We start from the raw sequence: 19,226 nt of genomic DNA on the forward strand, positions 1-19,226 counted from the left end.
GGCAATGTCATCTAAGACGAAACTCTGAAGCAACGCCGCCTCAACGGCTAAGGACCTCGGGGTAGCGACAAGCTCAGTGATCGGAGCAAAGTAGGCCATTGTGTTTACGGAATCAACACTAGAGCGATCTATTGATCGCGCCACCCGAAGAGAAGGTAAATTTTCAGATCTAGGTTTAGGAAATGGCGGATCTATCACTCCAGGGTTTGGTAGAAGCGAAGGAGGCGAGGTGTGATTACCGCGTGGTGGTAACACTATAGGTGTGTAACTTTTGCAAAATTTCCCCTTATGCCCGAACTTATTACAAACGAAGCACAGGAGTGCGTTGCGACACTGTTGAATCACATGGCCTTTAGATCCGCATTTGAGGCAAACAGGATTGTCAACGGTGGATTGCGCACGGATTGCTTCTACCCGTCGATGAATCAATGTGGATCTCGATACACCATGATTAGCAGGCTTTGGTGGAGGAATAATCACAGGCGGATATAACAAAGCTGTTTTATAAGGCCCATTCGCCATTGTTGGGCTGATCGAGCTCTGAATTAGTTGGATCTGACGAGCCCGTGAGCGAGATTGAGAAATCATGACGACTAAACTATTAGTATGTAACTCTTTTTCCAATTTTTCTAGTTTTTTCTTTTTTTTTCTTCTTTTTTTTTTTTTTTTTTTTCTAAATCGCCTTATAAATCGCCTCTTTGCTCTTTTCTCTTTTCTCTTTTCTCTTTTCTGCCTCAAACTAAAAAAATCCTCTCAAATCTCAATTGTACGTATCTTATTAGGATAAATTATTTCTAAGAATTTTGAGATTTGACTATCCTAATAAGATAAATAATAACTATTCTCAATTTGGCTATTTTAGCTATTTTTATTTTACAACCAAACATACTCTAAGTGAGGTTTTTGTCCAAAATGGTTTTGGACATCTTATTCTAAATTGGATATAAATTGTCTGATTAATGTTAAAATTCTCGTGGACAATTTAAATTTATGTGACCTAACCTAAATTGTTTGCACAAGTTTCAATACAAACAGACATTTTGAATCAAGTTTTGGATTGGATTGTGTCCAAAGTCTTTGGGTCAAAACTCAATTCCGGATCTGCAAGGGGAGTTTTGAAATGTGACCTAGTACAAATCTTATTCTAAATGGGTTTTTTGTCCAAAACGGTTTTGGACATCTTATTCTAAATCAGATATAAATTGTCTGATTAATGTTGTGGACAATTTAAATTTACATGACCTAACTTAAATTGTTTGCACAAATCTCAATACAAATCAGATATTTTGAATCCAGTTTTGGATTGGATTGTGTCCAAAGTCTTCCGGACAAAACTCAATTCCGGATCTGCAAGGGGAGGTTTGAAATGTGTCCTAGTACAAATCTTAAATACTTATTAATGAGTCAAATCTGTGCTAAAAAAAATTAGGGAGGATTTTAAATCAAATTATAAACATTAGATTTGGAAAATTTCAGGGCAGGAGGTCCCGATTGATTTCAAATCCTCTTCTGCACAGAAATTTTCCAGCACAGATCCAATACACACATATGCATCAAGAGTCGTGCTAGCATGCATCTCACCTCAGCTCAGGAAACCTCTACAGATTCCAGCCGCGGGAGAGATGCGTACAATGTTCTGATTTTCTGTACCGATGTTTCCCAAGCGCTCCTTCTAGTATTTCCCTGCACCGAGAGTGGCACATGCTTCAGTCTTAATAAATGTATGGGACCCACTTGAAAGTGATTTCGGCGCATATTTTCAGCCGCGGGAGAGATCAGTACTATGCTCTGATTTTCTGTACCGATGTTTCCCAAGCGCTCCTTCTAGTATTTCCCTGCACCGAGAGTGGCATATGCTTCAGTCTTAATAAATGTATGGGACCCACTTGAAAGTGGTTTCACATTGATCGTCCCACAAGACCGTGAATCTGGAAATGCCAATCTCACTCCTCAGCATCTCTTGAATCACTTGTCGCCGCCGACGACCTGTTAACGCGCCAAACACGAATCACTCGAAAGATCAGCAAATCTTATTACAAAGAGAAAAAGAGCAAAAAAGTAAAATAAAAAGTACCGCAACAGCCAAAGTTCAAAAATGTCGGAAGAGGTGCAACCTCTTCTCCATGGAGATGGCGGGGATGGTGTGGCCCCACGAGGCCTATGTTGCCCGGAGATGGAGCTAAGAGAGTATACGCACAAGTACGTCGTGCGCTCCACCGATCCGAACTCCGTTGGTTATGCTTTCTCCGTCGATCGATCTCAAGGCGTTATTCAACCCCTTGAAGGTTATTCAGTCAAATCTAATTTATTTCTATTGTCGCGCCTGGATTGCTCTCGTTGTAGAAATTTGGTTCGAATGGAATCTGAATTCGATTCCAGTGAACAAGACTAGCGGCTCCATTATGTGATATTTCCAATCTATAAGTTCACCTATCTGTATCAGTGCGGCTCCTGTCCTCCCTGTACCTTTGATTAACAAACTTAGCAGGCTGTGTTTTAAGCTCCTAATATGACTTTTTTTGTTCCAGTCAGTTATGTGAATCTATTGTGAATATTTTCATTAAGTATATCACTTGATGAAACTATTCCATTCCAAGTATTACCACACCTGGTAACAATATGACAGTAAATGCATATTCCCATGATCTCACAAGTCACAACTTAAATTATTATTTAACGAAGTCTATTTCTGAAACTCTTGATGATGAGATACTTTTAGATTCAAGTGATCTTGGCTCAGAGAACCTGCTGAAAATTTCTACAATTTATGGAGTGGCTGGGGTCATCAGACTTCTAGCAGGTATCCTCTTCTCGCGTGAATTGTACTTATATATTCACATTATCTCTATTGACATAATCAACATACCAAAGACCCTAGCCCGAGTAGGGCTGCGCATGATTGGATCTGTTTTTGCAATTTTATCTTGGAGGCAGTTTAGCAACCCCCTACTCCTTATTTTTCCTGCTATTGTTCTTAGTTCGTAATGTCTCTAAAACTGTTTTGTACATTTTAATTTCTCAAATAGGGACCTACATTCTTGTTATAACTTCTAGAAAGGAACTTGGTTCTTTTCTTGGTTCAACAGTTTACAGTGCGGCATCTATGAGGTTTTTGAGTTGTAATGAAGCTTTGAAGGAATTAACCACACAAGAGGTATAATATCACCAAATATAGAAATCTTGTGATTTTGGACTTGCGAACTTTAGTGAAATATTTATGTTTTTTATGTAGAAAAGAGATGAGGCATACTTCATGTCCCTCCTGAAGACTGTGGAGGCAACACCTGGCTTATACTTCTCGTATGATAGAGACTTGACAATAAAGTAAGTTTGTCCTTCTTATGCTTACGGTCAGCGATGCATGTTGTTCGGGTCATTCCACCAATTACACTTGGCATTACAGTAACAAATATGAACGAGTTTTAAAAAGAAATAGAATAATTTTGAAAGAAGACCCATAATAAATGAATGAAAGTATAAAAAATCAATACTGGTGTGGGGCAGCTTGGGACTTTAATTATAGGAGTTGATTGATTGATTGGCTATTAGTTTGCAGAGGTCATCCCAATTAGCTAAAGAGAGGACTCGTAAACCCTTATGGAAACAGGTTGTTTTCTATATATGATGCATCATATTTTTGCTAACGTGAGAATTCAGGAGCCATTTTTGATTAATTTCTTTTTTCAGGCTGATCCACGATTTATATGGAACAGAACCTTGTTGGAGGAGCTTATCGAGGCCAAGGTAGTGCATTTTCATTATTTTTTATTTCCAACTCTGAATAGTTCAATCAATTTATTTATAATTAATAAATAAATCTATTTTGCAGCTGGATCCATTCATAATTCCTTTGATACAAGGAAGTATCCTTTACCAATATTGTATGATAACTCACTTTATGGCTTATGCTCTATGGCTAGTATGAGAAAAGTACAGATATAATGCTAATTTATCCATGGTCATTATCATAAAACTTGCATTAAATTTGTCCTTAACACTGTCTTAGATTTCAAGACAGTTCAATTTACTTTAAAAGATGCAAATGTGAAGCTTACACTAATTTCAAGAAGATGCAACCGACGTCTAGGTATGATATCATGATAATATAAATATGGAACATGTCTTCTCTAATCTGATAAGCATATCTAGAACCTTACTGAAGATATTTATAGGAACACGAATGTGGAGGCGAGGTGCAAATCTCGAGGGTGCAGTTGCCAACTTCGTTGAATCTGAACAGATTGCGGAGTTCGACTGCTTTAAATCATCATTTTTACAGGTTCAGATAGAAAAATAAGATCTAAAACAAAAAAAAATGCTACCGTGGACCTTTTCATCTTAAACATTTGGAATTGCTCAATTTTTCTGTGTGGCAGATACGTGGTTCAATCCCTCTCCTATGGGAGCAGATTGTTGATTTAAGCTACAAGCCTAAATTAAATTTAATCGAGCATGCTGAAACGGTATGAGTAACTTGAACGAACAAAAATCTACCTTTTTTAAATCAAATGCTATTTTTTCACATTGTTTATAGTTCATTCTTGATTGTAGTCTAAAGTTGTACAAAGACACTTCTATGATCTCATGCAAAGATATGGTGAGATAGTGGCGGTTGATCTAACTGACAAAGTAAGCTTTATCCAAGCATCATCTTGTCTGATCTACTGTTTCTTTTTTGTTTGATATCATGCTTTTGAGTATCTATTAAATTCATTTTTTGTAGCATGGTGATGAAGGAAAGCTAAGCCATGCGTATTCTGATGAAATGGAGAAGCTTTCAGATGTCAGGTGAACCTTGACTTACTAGTTCTCTTTGTAGTTATTGTATTGGTGGGTGTTGTACTAATTATTTTTAATTTTTCCGGATCATTTTGTTGACAGATATGTATCATTCGACTTCCATAACACATGTGGGAAAGGGAATTTTGACAATGTACAGCTTCTCTATGATGAAATTAAAGAGGACATTGACAAACAAGGGTAATTTTGAATTCTACCTTTTGTATAGCCAAGTACATTTTCCTATGTAGCACATTTCTAATTTAACATTCGGGTCAGTTGAGCAGATATTTTCTCATGAATGCTGAAGGAGAACTGTTAATGGAACAGAAAGGTGTTATCAGGTCTAATTGCATAGATTGCCTTGATCGAACTAACGTAACCCAGGTTTGCTTATTATTTTTCCCATTTTAATTTTTCGTTTATTTTAAGTGAATTGAGGACAAATATTTATAATGGTAGTACCCCCTGGAAATTAACATCTTCCGACCTGCTTGTCAGCTGCTTTATATTATATAGTAACCTCCCCCCCCCCCCCCCCCCCCCCCCCCCCCCTCCCTGCCGCACGCACACACAGACTCAGTGATCCTTGCTAGTTTTTTTTTTTACCCATCTTAAAAAATAAGGGCAGAATTATCTAAATGCTTATATGGAGGTTTAGTAAAAATTTTGTGTTTTTTGGAGAAACTAAAGTATGTTGTGGATTTCTTGCTTCTCGCCTCTAATTTCATATTGATTTATTTATTTTTTTATTAGAGTTTTGTAGCCAGGAAATTGCTCGATATGCAGCTACAGAAAATGGGGCTACTTTCTTCAGAGGAAAGCATTTCAGGGCATAATGATATTCTTGATATGTTTAAGACAGGTAACTTTTTCTTGAAGACTTGGGTAATTTAGCCACTGGCATACACTAAAACTGCAATTTATTTTAATGTTGTGCAACCAAAAGAATCACATTTTGACTTTTGACTGTTAATAAATATTTGCAGTATGGGTTGAGCATGGAGATGAAATAAGCCTAGAATATGCTGGTTCACATGCTCTGAAAGGCGATCTAGTAAGGTACTGAAGTGTGAATTTTTGTTGGCTAGGCCTCAAAGTATGCTCAAAGTGCATTTTCCTCAAGAGATGCAAAGAACCTTGGCTAATGCTGGTTTACTGCGCATTTTTTGTTACAGGGCTAAGTGCCACTGCATTAGGCTTTTCTATTAATTTGATTTCTGATAGCACTGTTGAAATGCTTTATACAGGTATGGAAGGCAAACATTTTCTGGATTAGTGAAGGATGGCCTTAGTGCTCTCTCTAGATATTACTTGAACAATTTTCAGGATGGCATTCGACAAGTACATATTTTTTAACATACTCTGTTTCCTTTAAAATAGATGTATAATGGATTTTTCATTATGTACCTATGTAACTCATTTATCATTCTTTGCAAATAACAGGATGCACTGGATCTAATAAGTGGCCGGTACAATGTCAGTAGAGGTGGTCCCTCCCTATTCCAGCTAAATGCTTTTGAGAATGTATCAGTAAGTGTCTTTGTTAATTTTATTTCTGAATTGGGTGCACATTGTTATCATAAAGCCCACTATTATATGAAGAATGCTGTTGTACCAGTTGGAAAACTCAAATTTTCCTGTTAATTATTAAAATGCATAAATATCCTCCAAGTTCCTCTCGTTTCTAAAGCATCCAAAGTAACCTCTCTATAGCAGTCAACCATGAGGGAAAAAGAATGTGGGAAGAGGGTACTTTGGATATTTCATGACAAAACTTCAGGGGTTATCATGAAATAGCCCCTCTACTTTTTATTAGAAGCAACAATCACTAAGGAATCGAGGCATGCTAAATTCTTGTGCATAAATCATATTTCTATTTCCTTTTAAGTAAATAGATGAAATTGCTTTGCAGTATCTGCCACTTGCATCAGCTGTCATCATAGGAGGCATCACACTTACGACATTAAGTCTACACCAAGGTTTTTCTTTTCTCTGTTTTAACCAAAACAAAATTAAAGTATATAACTAACAAGTATTTGAATTTTATTGTATCTGACAGCTGGGCGAAACATGCAACATTTCCCGGCCTCAATGCTTTGGGCTGGGGTGACAGCTGGTGTTTTAGCAGTGGTCAAAGCTAATGGGAAACAATTCTGTTCACGGCCTCGCTTATGTGGCCTTGTTTGAAAAACATATTTTTTTTCAAGCTAGCTTTGGATTATTTTCCAAGTACCATTCCAGGGTGGTACTGCCATTGTTGTTGTATATATTATATTGTCAGCCATTTAATGATGCTAACCATTGGAACACGTAGGTCGTAGGGTTACTACTTTGTATTCGTCAGCTGACCACGGAGGTTACTGCCTGATTTTGATTTTGTTCAGTGCAACCTTGTAGAGGCACCATGTATTTAAAGCGGCACTGGGCATGTATTGGCAACAATTTTGCTTTTTCTGTTTGATAAATTTTATGCTTATTTGGAATAAAAATCGCATGCCTACTATTGCGAACGCTGTTTGAGTGTTTATAAGAAACGTCATTTTAAAAGACAAACTGCCTTCCAAAAAACTTTGAAAACTATAATGCTCTCTTGAATATTAATTATTACAAATTCGTTTCTATTGGGGATTGTTTTTCGTTTTATGATCAGTTGCTTGCTAAGGTTTCGTTTTCTTTTGACATATTCTCTCCCTTAATTAGATGATATAAGTTAAGATTTCTTGGTCTTTTCAAATATAATAATATTTTTGGGTATTATTTATGAAGTCGAGTAATTGACTAAATGCTGCCCTGGAAATGAACAGTTTTACCAATTACCATTGCTGCAATTCTTTGAAGAGTATTAATTCTGTTGACCTGATACGCTCATCCATTCAACTTATAGCACGCAATAAATAAACAACAGGCTCTGGCTGATGGAACAATGTAGGCAAAGGTGTCGGCAAAATGGATCCGTAACTTTGAAAAAAGGATTGGCTTTGAGGGTTGGGCACGGGTCTCGGCCCTGAATCTGTTGGCTGCTGGTGGACTGGTTGAGCTGTTTGTGTGGCGAAAGCGGATTGCTGCGTGCCGGCCGGAGGACGGGCCGGGAACAATAGTGAATTTCTATTACAAGAATTTATCCAGAACATGACTTGAAACGGTTTTAATAAACTTTTTTCTATTACATCTCTTCACTAAAACAGAGAACATACATAATTTTGATATTCAAACTAACCCTCGTAATCAAACAAAAACATTAAAATTTATGATATCACGTGTCAATTACTAAAACATGAAAAAATATAATCCGAATAGTTCCAACTATGAATCTGTCCTTGTTTTGCTAATTTATCAGCCAATTCATTCTGACATCTTTAAACATGAAAGCATAAGAAGGATTTATGTTCTTGAAACAGCTTCCAAATCTCCAATACTTCCTCGAATGCTTAGGAACTGAAGGTTGTGGATTTGAACTAACCCTTTTTAATGTGAGGCAATCCGTAAAAAAGAACACGATGTAATGCTCATATTAATAACCATATAAATTGGTGGTTGTGGATTTGAACAAACCCTTTTCAACGTGCATGAGGCAATCCGTAAGAAAGAACACGATGTGATGCCCATATTGATCACCATATAAATTGATTCTTTGAGAGCCAAGAGAGCTTCAACCTGTAAAGGGCAACACCCTTTCACCGCTTTAAATCTGTATAAAATCAATTCATCCTTGTGCCATAGCATTATTATTCCGTCTGACCAACCTTCAACTCAAGACCCATCCGAATAGGGAGGATTATCCTCAATTTACGGTTTGAGATTAAATTTCAGCTGGCTTGAGATTCGGACAAGCATAGGAGCAGTATTTTTGGGCTTTGAGATTTGTGCCAAGTTAAAAAGAACAGTACAGATTTATTAATTGTAAAATATTTTCTTATCAGGTATTGGAGAGGAATATATTTTGATAAAAATCTTTATAAAATTCAACTTTTGTCCAATAAATATCTTTTTTCAGGCGAAAATCCCCCAAAAAAGAAAAAAAAAAAAAAAAAAAACTAGTGACTTGAAATTAACAACATTCTATAATTAACGATACCTGATTAAATATCAAATGACAATTAAATTGTATGAAAATTGATATTTCCAAATTAAATGTCAAATTAACAACATTCTATACAATCAATCTAAACAAGACAGAACATTGTCAAAATTATTGAATTAAACCGTACGCAATTAGGAATCCGTAGCTCTGATTAAATCTCAGCAAAACGATTGGAATTTGATGCCAATTTAGACATAGGGTCCGTTCTAAGAGTCGTGCCAAGTTAAACTGACGACTCAGATCTAATTGTTCTCGGTCAGCTCCTGCAGATGGAAGCCTGCGGAGCTTTTAATCTGATCCGTTCGTTTCAGATTGAACGGACTAGATCAGATCTTACAAATTTTGAAAATATTTTCTTTCTTTTTTCAATTCAGATAAAATCTGATCTGATCCGTCCAATCCAAAACAAACAGATCAAATTAAAAGCTTCATACAGCTTTGCAAGAATTGGCTCCGCAGATGATACGCTTTCCCTGCAGACTCGATACGAATTCCGCAATAGGCCTCCCTTACGTCATTTATTACTGTAGCAGCCACATGGTACACCGAGCCCATGGAACTGAATTTTTCGTTTCTTCTCCGTCCTGACGCAACCAACTAGACCGGTTCAGCCCAAACAAACAAAAAAAAAATAGACTGGTACGTGTTGACCCGAAGCACAACAGTATATCCGCCATCCCAAATCAAAATCTTAGCCATTCATCAAGTAACCAACCTTTCAGATCTCCACACGTCATCAGACCCCTCCGTTCTCCTTCCCTCCCTCCTCCCAGGCAGAGACCGTGGAGAAACGATACTTTCTCGTTTTCTTTGGATTAAGGGATAAAATCTTTTCTCATACCTACTAATCTTTCTCCTCTCGTTTTCTCGGGAAAACTGAGATCTTGGAAATGTTTGTAAAGAACCTATTGGATAAAGCTCTTCACAAGGTAACCCTCCTAATGCCACTTACCTTGCAATTTAACAATTTTTTATTTTTTCGGTAGATTTGCGTAGGATCGGAACATACAAAAGTTATGTTGATTCGATGCCTACTTAATAATCTTTGTCCAACTATATATCTCATCCTTTTTGTGAGATTCCTTCTCTTTAGATTAATCAAAGGGAAATGGAATGCTAGTGTGAAAATGGTACATTTACCTTAAATCAGCTCAAAATGGTTTTAACTGCATTCTTTAAGCTGATCAATTCTACTGGAATGAGAACGTATGGACTGAACATCACAGCAGTGACTGGTATAGGTACCGGTCGTTGACTATTGTACTGGTAGAGTGGTAGGATAGATAAGAAGCCTAATTTTGGCATACTGACAATCAAGAGGGCAAGGATTTGAATTGCATTTGAAATAAAACAACAATTTCAATTGGCACAGTACCAGTATTGCATTGTACACACAATTCTACCCGAGCACAAAACATGCCAAGGAAAAACAAAACAGTACTGCCATCTGGTACCGAAATCTCGTGTGTACAAGTATACTTGATAACTCGACAGCTACATACAATCTTATACACTGTGTTCTTCTTTTTTTTTTCAAAATTTTCAGCAACATGAGCTCATCTCAGCTCATGATGCATCAAAGAAGAAATCAACTGAAATTGATGTACAGATTGCCGTGCACTATGGTACACCTTATACTGCATCAACCATGGCTTTTGACCCGATACAACGGCTCCTAGCCATTGGCACCTTGTGAGTATAGTGTATAATTTGATTTTATAAAAGGCTGGTTTTTTTGGCTCCTGCAAACAGCATTTAATGGTTTTTCTTTGGTGATTTGGTGTTTTAGGGATGGTAGGATAAAGATAATTGGAGGAGATAATATTGAAGGCCTCCTGATATCACCTAAGAAGGTTCCATACAAGCACCTAGAGGTACTATGTAAAACAATCATTCTGATGACATTGCAATGCCAAACCTTTTTTTATTTTGGTAGGGCCAAGACAATAGGAATTAGAGAGTTCCATTAACTATACATATGTACCGTACTGTTTCTATGTATAAAAATTTTCAACTGTACCGCTTGGTTCTTAGTCCTTTGAGCTTAGCAGGTTCCTTGGATGCCTGTCCAAACCTTCTTAGTGCACAATTTATTTTTCATTTTCTATACCCTTTTTTTTTAAGTGTAACCAAGTTAGACAAAAAAATATGGGAATATGAAATTTAGATTCTTGATGAGTAGAAACTCAGGCAATCTTCAATTTTGTTGGATATGAGATTTGAAATAACTGGGTTCTACATTTTTTTTTTCAGTTTCTACAAAACCGAGGGTTTCTTGTGGCCATTACTAATGAGAATGAAGTCCAGGTATAGTTGTTATTTGTACTTGTCCTCTCCTTCTGAATTGTTTTCATTTATAATTTATTTGGTTTTGTTCATTGGGACAGGTTTGGAATCTGGAATTTCGGCAATTGTTTTGTTCTTCCCAGTGGGAAACAAACATAACTGCTTTTGCAGTTGTGCCAGGAACCTCCTTCATGTGTGTTGTCATTAAAAGTTCTATATTCCTACATGCCTTTTTGTCAGCTAACAGGTGTTTGCAGTATCTCATATGTTAATTTTGATGGAACTTGTAACTACTTTTGTAGATTTCTTGGGGATGAAAATGGGTTGTTTTCTGTACTGAAGTACGACTTGGAAGATGGAAAAATAATAACAATGCCGTACCACATTCCTTTAGATTCATTAGCTGGTACAATTTTCTTTACTGTGCTATTCCTTGCAAGTTTTTTTGCACATATCTTTTTCTTTTTTTTTAGTTTTGTGCATAGGTTGGGAATTTCTCAAATACTTGGCTTGTACAAGGCTCTTAATTGTAGTCGGAGTAGTTAAATTTTGGCCAACTACTGCAAATCTTAGGTGGCTGAACCAGCCCGGTTCCAAACCAAACAAGCTGTATGGCATTACTTTTGTAGTTTACTGGTGCCACTCATTAATATTGTTCAAAATATGCACTCGAGTTTGAAGTACTAGGATGACATCCAAGAGGTCATGGGTTTCCTGATAGGCATAGATGGATGTAAGCCTTGCAAGCCTTCTTTATTTCATAAAAACTTGTTTTAAGATAAGAAACAATATGAATCTTATTATTTCTAGTTTTTATCAGAAAAGACTGGGATTCCATCTCTTGATCCTCAATCGATTGTTGGAATACTTCCGCAACCAAATACTTTTGGCACTAGGTACAAAATTACAATTCTAGACTTGTTTTTTATTGTGATTTTTGTTGGTTGTTACTGTACCACCAGTCAGTTAACTCCAGAATTAAACCATTTAATAATTATAGTGTTTTCCCTGTTTTTCAGAGTACTAATCGCATACCAAAAAAGTCTCTTGGTCCTTTGGGATATAACTGAGAACAACGCAATTGCGATTCGAGGCAATGGTGATCTCCGCTTGAAACAAAACAACTTTCCTGCGAGTGAACTTGCAGAAGCTCCTGAGGAGGAAGAGAATCAAGAAGAAGAGGAGGAGATATGCTCTTTGTGCTGGGCTTCTAGCACTGGTTCAATTGCTGCAGTGGGGTACACAACGGGAGATATTTATCTCTGGAACCTGTCTCCCAACAAAAACTTTTCACACAAAGGGAAGGAAACCGAGAATATGAGTAACACTGCATTGAAGTTGCAACTGGCAAGTGGGGACAGGAGGCTTCCAGTTATTGTTCTTCACTGGTCACCTAGTTTGAGAGGAGAAGGCGACAGGGGTGGTCATTTGTTTATCTATGGTGGCGATGAGATGGGGTCTGAGGAGGTTCTCACGGTAGTCTCTCTCTTCCTTCTCTTCTCCCTCCCTCCCGCCCTTTTTTCTTTGCAGAGGGGCTTAATTTTATTTCATTTTTTTTCCTTGGGTGAATCACACCTAACATTTACTGTAGCAGATATACCCAGTATTTCATGTATTTACTAATCACGTGCTAATTATAAAGGTAACACGTGAATTTATAATGGGTCATCGGGATGATGCAAAAATGTAAGTTTGCTCATAAACCCTGATGCTTTCTTTTAGTCCCTCCCAATGGAACAAATATGTAGTCAAGTAGATTTGGCACTTAGGTCCCTCCTAAACCCTTTCTATTTAACCTCGATTTTATACATTTTAATATTTTACGGACAAAATTTGTTCTTTCTGGTAGGTACTTACCATTGAATTCCCAACTGGACTGGAGAGTTTAAGGCTGATAACCCGTGTAGACCTCCACCTAAATGGATCCTTTGCTGATATGATTTTAATACCTGATTCAGTGGCGCCTGAAAGAACCCCCTCCTCGGCACTTTTTGTTCTAACAAATCCTGGACAACTGACCATTTACGATTGTACTCATTTTTCTACTAAAAAATCTGAGGATGGAGAATCCTGTGCCCTTGATGAGAAGTTTCCTGTTTTGGTGCCGACAGTGGATCCAAACATTACCGTCACTAAGTTGTGTTCCATATCAACCAAAGTTTTGAAGGTAAATGATTTCGTGGTTATGCCCTTGTAATTTGTATCTTGAAATTTACACATTGATTTTCTATTGTTAAGTTAAAAGTACTTTTGAATAAATTACCAATGCCAAAAAGTGTAAGCTATTTTCTGTTTTGGTCCTCCAGGTTAAGATCCCAGTTTTTCCCTAACATTTCATTTGTGCAGGTCCATTTGATCATTTTTTTAATTTTAGAAAGGGCTAAAAACTCAGTCTAGTTCAGTAAGAAGTTCTATTAGGGTGATTTTCCTTTCAATAGAAAGACTCATTCAATGAAATGATACAAATTGAAAGTTTTGAACCGAGATAGAGAATTGAAACTTTTCAGAAACAAAATAGACATTGATTATAATTTAGGAGCATCCCATATATATATCAGTTTAAGAATTCATACATGCAATACACACACACCCCATATAAACAACTGCAGTTATTTTCAAATTTTGAAGAATTCAAATTGAAATTCATATTTTACATGTGTTTAGCACAGCTTGTTACCTTTTTGTTTTAATTTCACTTCAGAAATTTCATGCAACAAAAGTTGGAAGACCACCGCTATCGGGAGGCACAAAGTGGCCTCTGACAGGTGGGGTCCCTAGTGAGATGTCATTATCTAAAGAACGGTTAATAGAGAGAATGTATATAGCAGGTTACAAGGATGGCTCCGTTAGAATTTGGGATTCAACTTTTCCTATTTTGGAATTGATGTTTGTATTGAATGGAAAGGTCAGTACAACAGAACTGTACACTGACTTTATTTAACTGTTTTGCACCACCAATGTCAATGCATCAAATGTTAGGTGGACCAAACTTAATGCTGCTATTGTTTTCTCTTTAGTAACTACAACTGTTGAAGTGTCCATGATATGTTTAGTTTTAAAGGGTCAAGTTTTTATATTACTAGTTTTCATGAGGTTATATATCAAAATTGCCATACTGAAGGACTTGCTTGTTATGTATGGTCAGCTTGCTGGAATGGGAGTAGGTGGAGAGAACGTGTCAGTTTCAGCTCTCGGATTTTGCTCTGTAACTATAACTTTAGCTGTTGGAGACGAATGTGGCCTGGTTAGATAATTTAACTTATTTTACATTAAAGCAAAATACCTGTTCTATTAATTTATTCCCAATCCTTTTCTTTACAAATGCACAGGTACGAGTTTATAAGCTTCATGAGAATGTGGATAATGAAGGTAATTCATTGCAACCTTCTATATAGATTATTTCTAGTGCATTATACTGGAAGTTGTTTAAGCATGGACTTCACTCTGAGCATTTGCCACTAGTACTTCTTAAGATGGAGTCTAGGGATATTCAAATATAAAAGGCCCAGGGGGTTATGGTTTCATTGTGTTTTTCTCTGTTACTTTTTGTAGGTCACATGTCATATCACACAAAGGCGATCCAATGTGATGCAGCTGCCATGGTATCAAACTCACCCATTAGAACATTGAATTTCACAAAAATGGGGCAGTTCCTTTCTGTTGGATTTGAAAATGGTCAGGTATGTGTTTTTTTTTTTTTTTTTTACTTCTTTTTTTAATAAAGTAACACTGACAAGTTATCTTTTCAGAATAACTTGTTCATATGCTAGCCTATAATAACAAAATGGCACATATTGCAAAAATACAAGTGGTTCCGAAAATAAAATTTTCTGAAATGATCTATTGAATTCCCTTCTTAGGTTGCAATGCTTGAAGTAAGCAACCTGTCTGCCATATTCTGTACTGATTTTTCACCCGAGACAAGCTCTTCTGTTGTATCATTACTGGAATGTGCCACTCCAGGAGTTCTTTCCCCAGTGGAAGGTCCAAAATTACCAAAAGAACTTTTAATTAGCTTAACCAAGGATGCGCGCCTTTCAGTTCTAGATGCTTTAACAGGACATCTAGTAAGCGTACTTGTGCTTTGTGAGAAATCTGAGGTTACTGCCATTTCTGTGTATGCACTAGGCAAGTGATTTCCTTATCTCAGTCAATATTTTTGCGATATGTTTTACATCCAACATTGAAATAACACCTGGTGTGATCAGCACTGTACCAAATTACAACAGTGCTGTTTTCATAAGAAGCATCTGGTACTTGTAAATTTTGATGTCAATGGCAAAAATTTCTTTGCCATAATTGATATTTTTACTCTACACTTTACACCCAACATTAACATTAACATTAACATTAACATCTGGTATGTGACAAGCACTGTACCAAATCTTTACAAGAATATCAATTTCATGAGAAGAATATGGTGAATTGTTATTTTTAGATGTGAATGGTAAAGAAGCAAAAGGGATCTCTAGTGGAAGTCATAAATCACACGAGACTGAGATACAAGCAAGCACAGTACAAAATTCAAATTCAGATGAACTTTCCAGCTCTGACGATTTAGCAGTTGATCAGCTTCTTTTGATATGTTGTGGGAACATGTTGCTTTTACATTCTCTAAGCCAAATTTTGAAGGTAGTTGACTCTCCATATTATGCAATGCAGTTCATATTTTTTGGTGAGTCGTAGCTTCTTTTCTAATTTTTTTTTTCATTAAAGGGGCTTGATAAGCATCTAAAAAAGATTGAGTTGCCAGAGCACTGTTGCTGGTCTGCACTATATCGTAACATAGAAAAGAAGTCTTTTGACCTACTCTTAGTCTATCAAAATGGATCTATGGAGATCAGGTAAATTAAATATAACCAAAACAACCTTGGTTCATTGTGTTTTATTTAGCTTGCTTACTAGATATAATGTTTTTTTGAACTGATGCCTGTAAATGGTTACTTTTTCCTTTTATTGAACAGGTCAGTACCGGATTTAGAACTTGTTGGTCAGAACTCATTAATGTCTATTTTAAGATGGAGTTTCAAAACAAACATGGACAAGACAATGAGTTCATCCGATGGTCAAATTTCTTTGGTGATTTACCCTTCTATCCTTACTTTTTTTTTCTTTCCAGATATTAGTTATTTATAGACAGCCCATTAGTTCAAAGTAATAGCGAAAACTTGGGTGCCATATTGGAAAGAAAATTTACATGGTGCATGTTTCGGTTTGTCTCTGGCTGTTGTTGCCTTGAATAGTTGAATGATGAGTTGTCAGCCAACATATTTTCCTTTTTGAGGAAAATTTCCTTTTTTAATTAAAAATATCTTCATTTTAATTAATTCCTAAATTCTTTTAGTTGAATGGTTCCGAGCTTGCAATAATCTCTCTTCTCACATCACAAAATTCTTTCAGGTTACTGCTTGTTCATTCATTTTTTCTTCTTTCTTTTTTGTAAATTAAAAAAAATTAAATACTTTTCTTGAATAATGGAATGATAACTTTAATAGAATTCCGGAATCTGCTCCTTGCCTTCACGATAAAGTTCTTGCAGCAGCTGTTGAAGCTGCCATAAGCGCTTCTGTTAATCAGAAGAGGAAACAGGTGCCTTGATTCTTTTTTAATTCTTTTTTCTCCACCCATGCATGATTGAAATTCTAATATACTAATTTCTCGAAACAGGAACAGGTTCCTGGCATATTAGGTGGAATTGTGAAAGGTTTGAAAGGAGGCCGAGGTGATAATAGCCCCAAGTTTACTGATGAACACCAATTAGAGGCACTTCTCTCAACAATTCCTTTTAGCGAATCACTTGATGCTTTAGACGTGGAAGAAATAAACATCGGTTCTCTCTCTCTCTATCTCTCTCTGATATACTTTCAATTTGTGACTGGTTCCCAAATTCATTATTTCTCTTTTTCCTCTTATTGTTTGCGTAGATGATATCATAATTGATGATGTGGAAATAGACGAGCCAATGGGTTGTGGTCCCTCTTCCATGCAAAAAGTTGAGAAACAAAAAAAGAGTGGTACAACCTTTTGTAGTTTACGTTTTCATCAAATTAATTATTAGAAGTTTAGAAAAATCAGTATATATTTTAACTTTTTGTATGCCTAATAGATAACGAGCGAGAGAAGCTTTTTGAAGGATCGAGTGATGTCCCTAAGCCAAGAATGAGAACACAACAAGAGATTCTTACAAAATACAAATATGGCGGGGTACTTGGTTTTTCTCAATGTTTATCTTTTTTTTTTCTTCTAATTTTTGTTTTTTCTGGTTGCTTCAAAATAAATTTCTTTGAATTCCAGGATGCTTCAGCTGCTGCAGCCCATGCAAAAGAAAAACTCATGCAACGACAAGAGAAGCTTGATGTAATAATTTATTTCTTGTGTTAGAATATTTTTTTGTCTATAATTATTTGGTTTTAACACCCGATTAACCAACTGTTGATTGCAGAGAATAAGCCAAAGAACGGCAGAGCTTCAAGACGGGGCAGAGAATTTTGCGAACTTGGCGAATGAACTTGTTAAGAACATGGAAAAGAAGAAATGGTGGAACATATAAATGCTTCTCAATTGTGCATAGAATTAATTTACATTAAAAATGACAAAGAGAAGATGCTACATAATTCTGTGTACACCAATCAATTCTACATTGTTGAGTTATATGATTTGCATATATTAGAGAAAGAAAAGATTTACTTAGGTTTGTATACTTTAGTTTTCTTTGGTGATGAATCAGTGTCTCTGAATTAACGGCGAGTCTCTTTTGCATAGAAAACAGTCCGGGGTTATTATTGATTTGATTGGATGTTTAATTTTTTTAATGAAAATGATTTCTGACAGAAATATTATTATAATTATTTATCCATTATGATATCTGATTAGAACAAAAATTGACTGAATAGAAAAGTTTCCTTCTTTGGTTCTATTTAAGTATTTAAACAAAGATTTCGACAATCTTTTGAATATTACAATTCAAATTATAAGATCTGATATCAAAACATTTTAACTGATTGTATTTAATTTTCTGGTGTTGTTCTGATGTATTGGATAGTTAAAATTAATTTTGAAAACTTTCTTCATTCGTTAGTTATATAGCTTAGCTGATATACTGTTGTTTGGGCTAGTTTTGCTGCCGATTAGTTGTTATAAAGTACCAGGCTGATGTTTTTAGTTTGCTGCTTTTGTGATGTATTTGGGTTCTTTTCAGTTACTGGTATATAGCGGTTCTTTTTTGTACATACTTTTTGCTCTAGCTGTTTGGAGTTTGAAAGCATTTAAACATTATGGTTTCTAATGAAATCCGTGGTTTTCATTCACTTAATAAAAGAAATAAAAAATATTGGCGTTCAAATTCAGTCGTGTGCGTGCAAATCGATGAGATATGCAATGTGATTTAAGTTCACTTCAAATAAAATGGAAGAAAAGGTAGTGATTATGACATGTTATATTATACGAGGAGGGATCCAATTACACTCTTTTTTGGTGACATTGGATTACACTATGTTTACAAAGTTCAAATAGTCGATTCAAACTGTTTAACATGATGAATATGTTAAAATGTACTTGCAGATCAAATTTTATATTTTTCTGATTTTTTTTACTATATATTAAGATGGGTACAAAAATTCAACGGTCTGAATATAGCAATTTTGTTAAATACTTAATAAATAGTAAAAAAATTCTAAAAAGATATAAAATTTGATCTCCAAGCACATTTTGAATCGACTGTTTGAAATTTAAAAGCATTAAAAATAGAAAGTATAATTTGATGTCACAAAAAAAAAGTGTAATTGGATCCCTCCGCATATTATATATGCCTTTCCAATGTATCAAAGGCTGTTTGGCTTCCTCTTTCACAGCTACTGTCTGAATAATTGGGGGACTGTAGCTCCTTGTGGATTCCTTATTTTTCATGTGTTTGCATGTAAAAAGACTAGATGTGGTGCCTTATGATCAAGACAAAATAAAGTGTTTTTCCACTTGCACATATTTCACACCACGCACATGGATCTCGTGCCAACAGAGTAACCGGCCAATCGTGCCTCTACTGGGAGGTTGGATCCACTATCGCAAGGCGTTGATCATT

At 36.0% G+C, this 19,226-nt stretch overlaps 2 protein-coding genes across 4 annotated transcripts; both read left to right on the forward strand.

The window, feature by feature from the left end:
- The first annotated feature begins 1,972 nt into the window (after window positions 1-1,972).
- Window positions 1,973-7,011, forward strand: SAC8 (SAC domain-containing protein 8). 2 transcript variants are annotated; one of them, XM_078304382.1, is made up of 20 exons: window positions 1,973-2,285; window positions 2,720-2,800; window positions 3,027-3,154; window positions 3,233-3,324; window positions 3,550-3,607; window positions 3,688-3,744; window positions 3,830-3,863; window positions 4,007-4,087; window positions 4,173-4,279; window positions 4,377-4,463; window positions 4,552-4,629; window positions 4,724-4,788; window positions 4,882-4,980; window positions 5,067-5,166; window positions 5,536-5,644; window positions 5,769-5,841; window positions 6,030-6,123; window positions 6,226-6,312; window positions 6,695-6,761; window positions 6,842-7,011. In XM_078304382.1, the coding sequence occupies exons 1-20, from the start codon at window positions 2,096-2,098 to the stop codon at window positions 6,967-6,969; spliced, it is 1,815 nt and encodes a 604-aa protein (XP_078160508.1). In that variant the 5' UTR covers window positions 1,973-2,095; the 3' UTR covers window positions 6,970-7,011. The 2 variants fall into 2 exon arrangements, with proteins under 2 accessions (XP_078160508.1, XP_078160509.1); XM_078304383.1 differs by lacking the exon at window positions 4,552-4,629 and having other exon boundaries at window positions 1,977-2,285.
- Window positions 7,012-9,400: 2,389 nt separating this feature from the next.
- On the forward strand, window positions 9,401-18,030 carry LOC144555937 (transducin family protein / WD-40 repeat family protein). Of its 2 annotated transcripts, none has more exons than XM_078304380.1 (24): window positions 9,401-9,792; window positions 10,410-10,555; window positions 10,653-10,737; window positions 11,117-11,170; window positions 11,251-11,342; window positions 11,452-11,555; window positions 11,970-12,045; window positions 12,169-12,625; window positions 12,999-13,316; window positions 13,851-14,054; window positions 14,295-14,393; window positions 14,479-14,518; window positions 14,702-14,829; window positions 15,010-15,277; window positions 15,588-15,781; window positions 15,866-15,993; window positions 16,114-16,228; window positions 16,494-16,549; window positions 16,645-16,738; window positions 16,817-16,979; window positions 17,074-17,163; window positions 17,256-17,353; window positions 17,444-17,506; window positions 17,592-18,030. In XM_078304380.1, the coding sequence occupies exons 1-24, from the start codon at window positions 9,754-9,756 to the stop codon at window positions 17,697-17,699; spliced, it is 3,219 nt and encodes a 1,072-aa protein (XP_078160506.1). In that variant the 5' UTR covers window positions 9,401-9,753; the 3' UTR covers window positions 17,700-18,030. The 2 variants fall into 2 exon arrangements, with proteins under 2 accessions (XP_078160506.1, XP_078160507.1); XM_078304381.1 differs by having other exon boundaries at window positions 16,823-16,979; window positions 17,592-17,909.
- The last annotated feature ends 1,196 nt before the right edge of the window (window positions 18,031-19,226 follow it).

This window comes from Carex rostrata, chromosome 6 (assembly GCF_964058835.1).
Source record: "Carex rostrata chromosome 6, lpCarRost1.2, whole genome shotgun sequence".
Lineage (NCBI taxonomy): Eukaryota > Viridiplantae > Streptophyta > Magnoliopsida > Poales > Cyperaceae > Carex > Carex rostrata.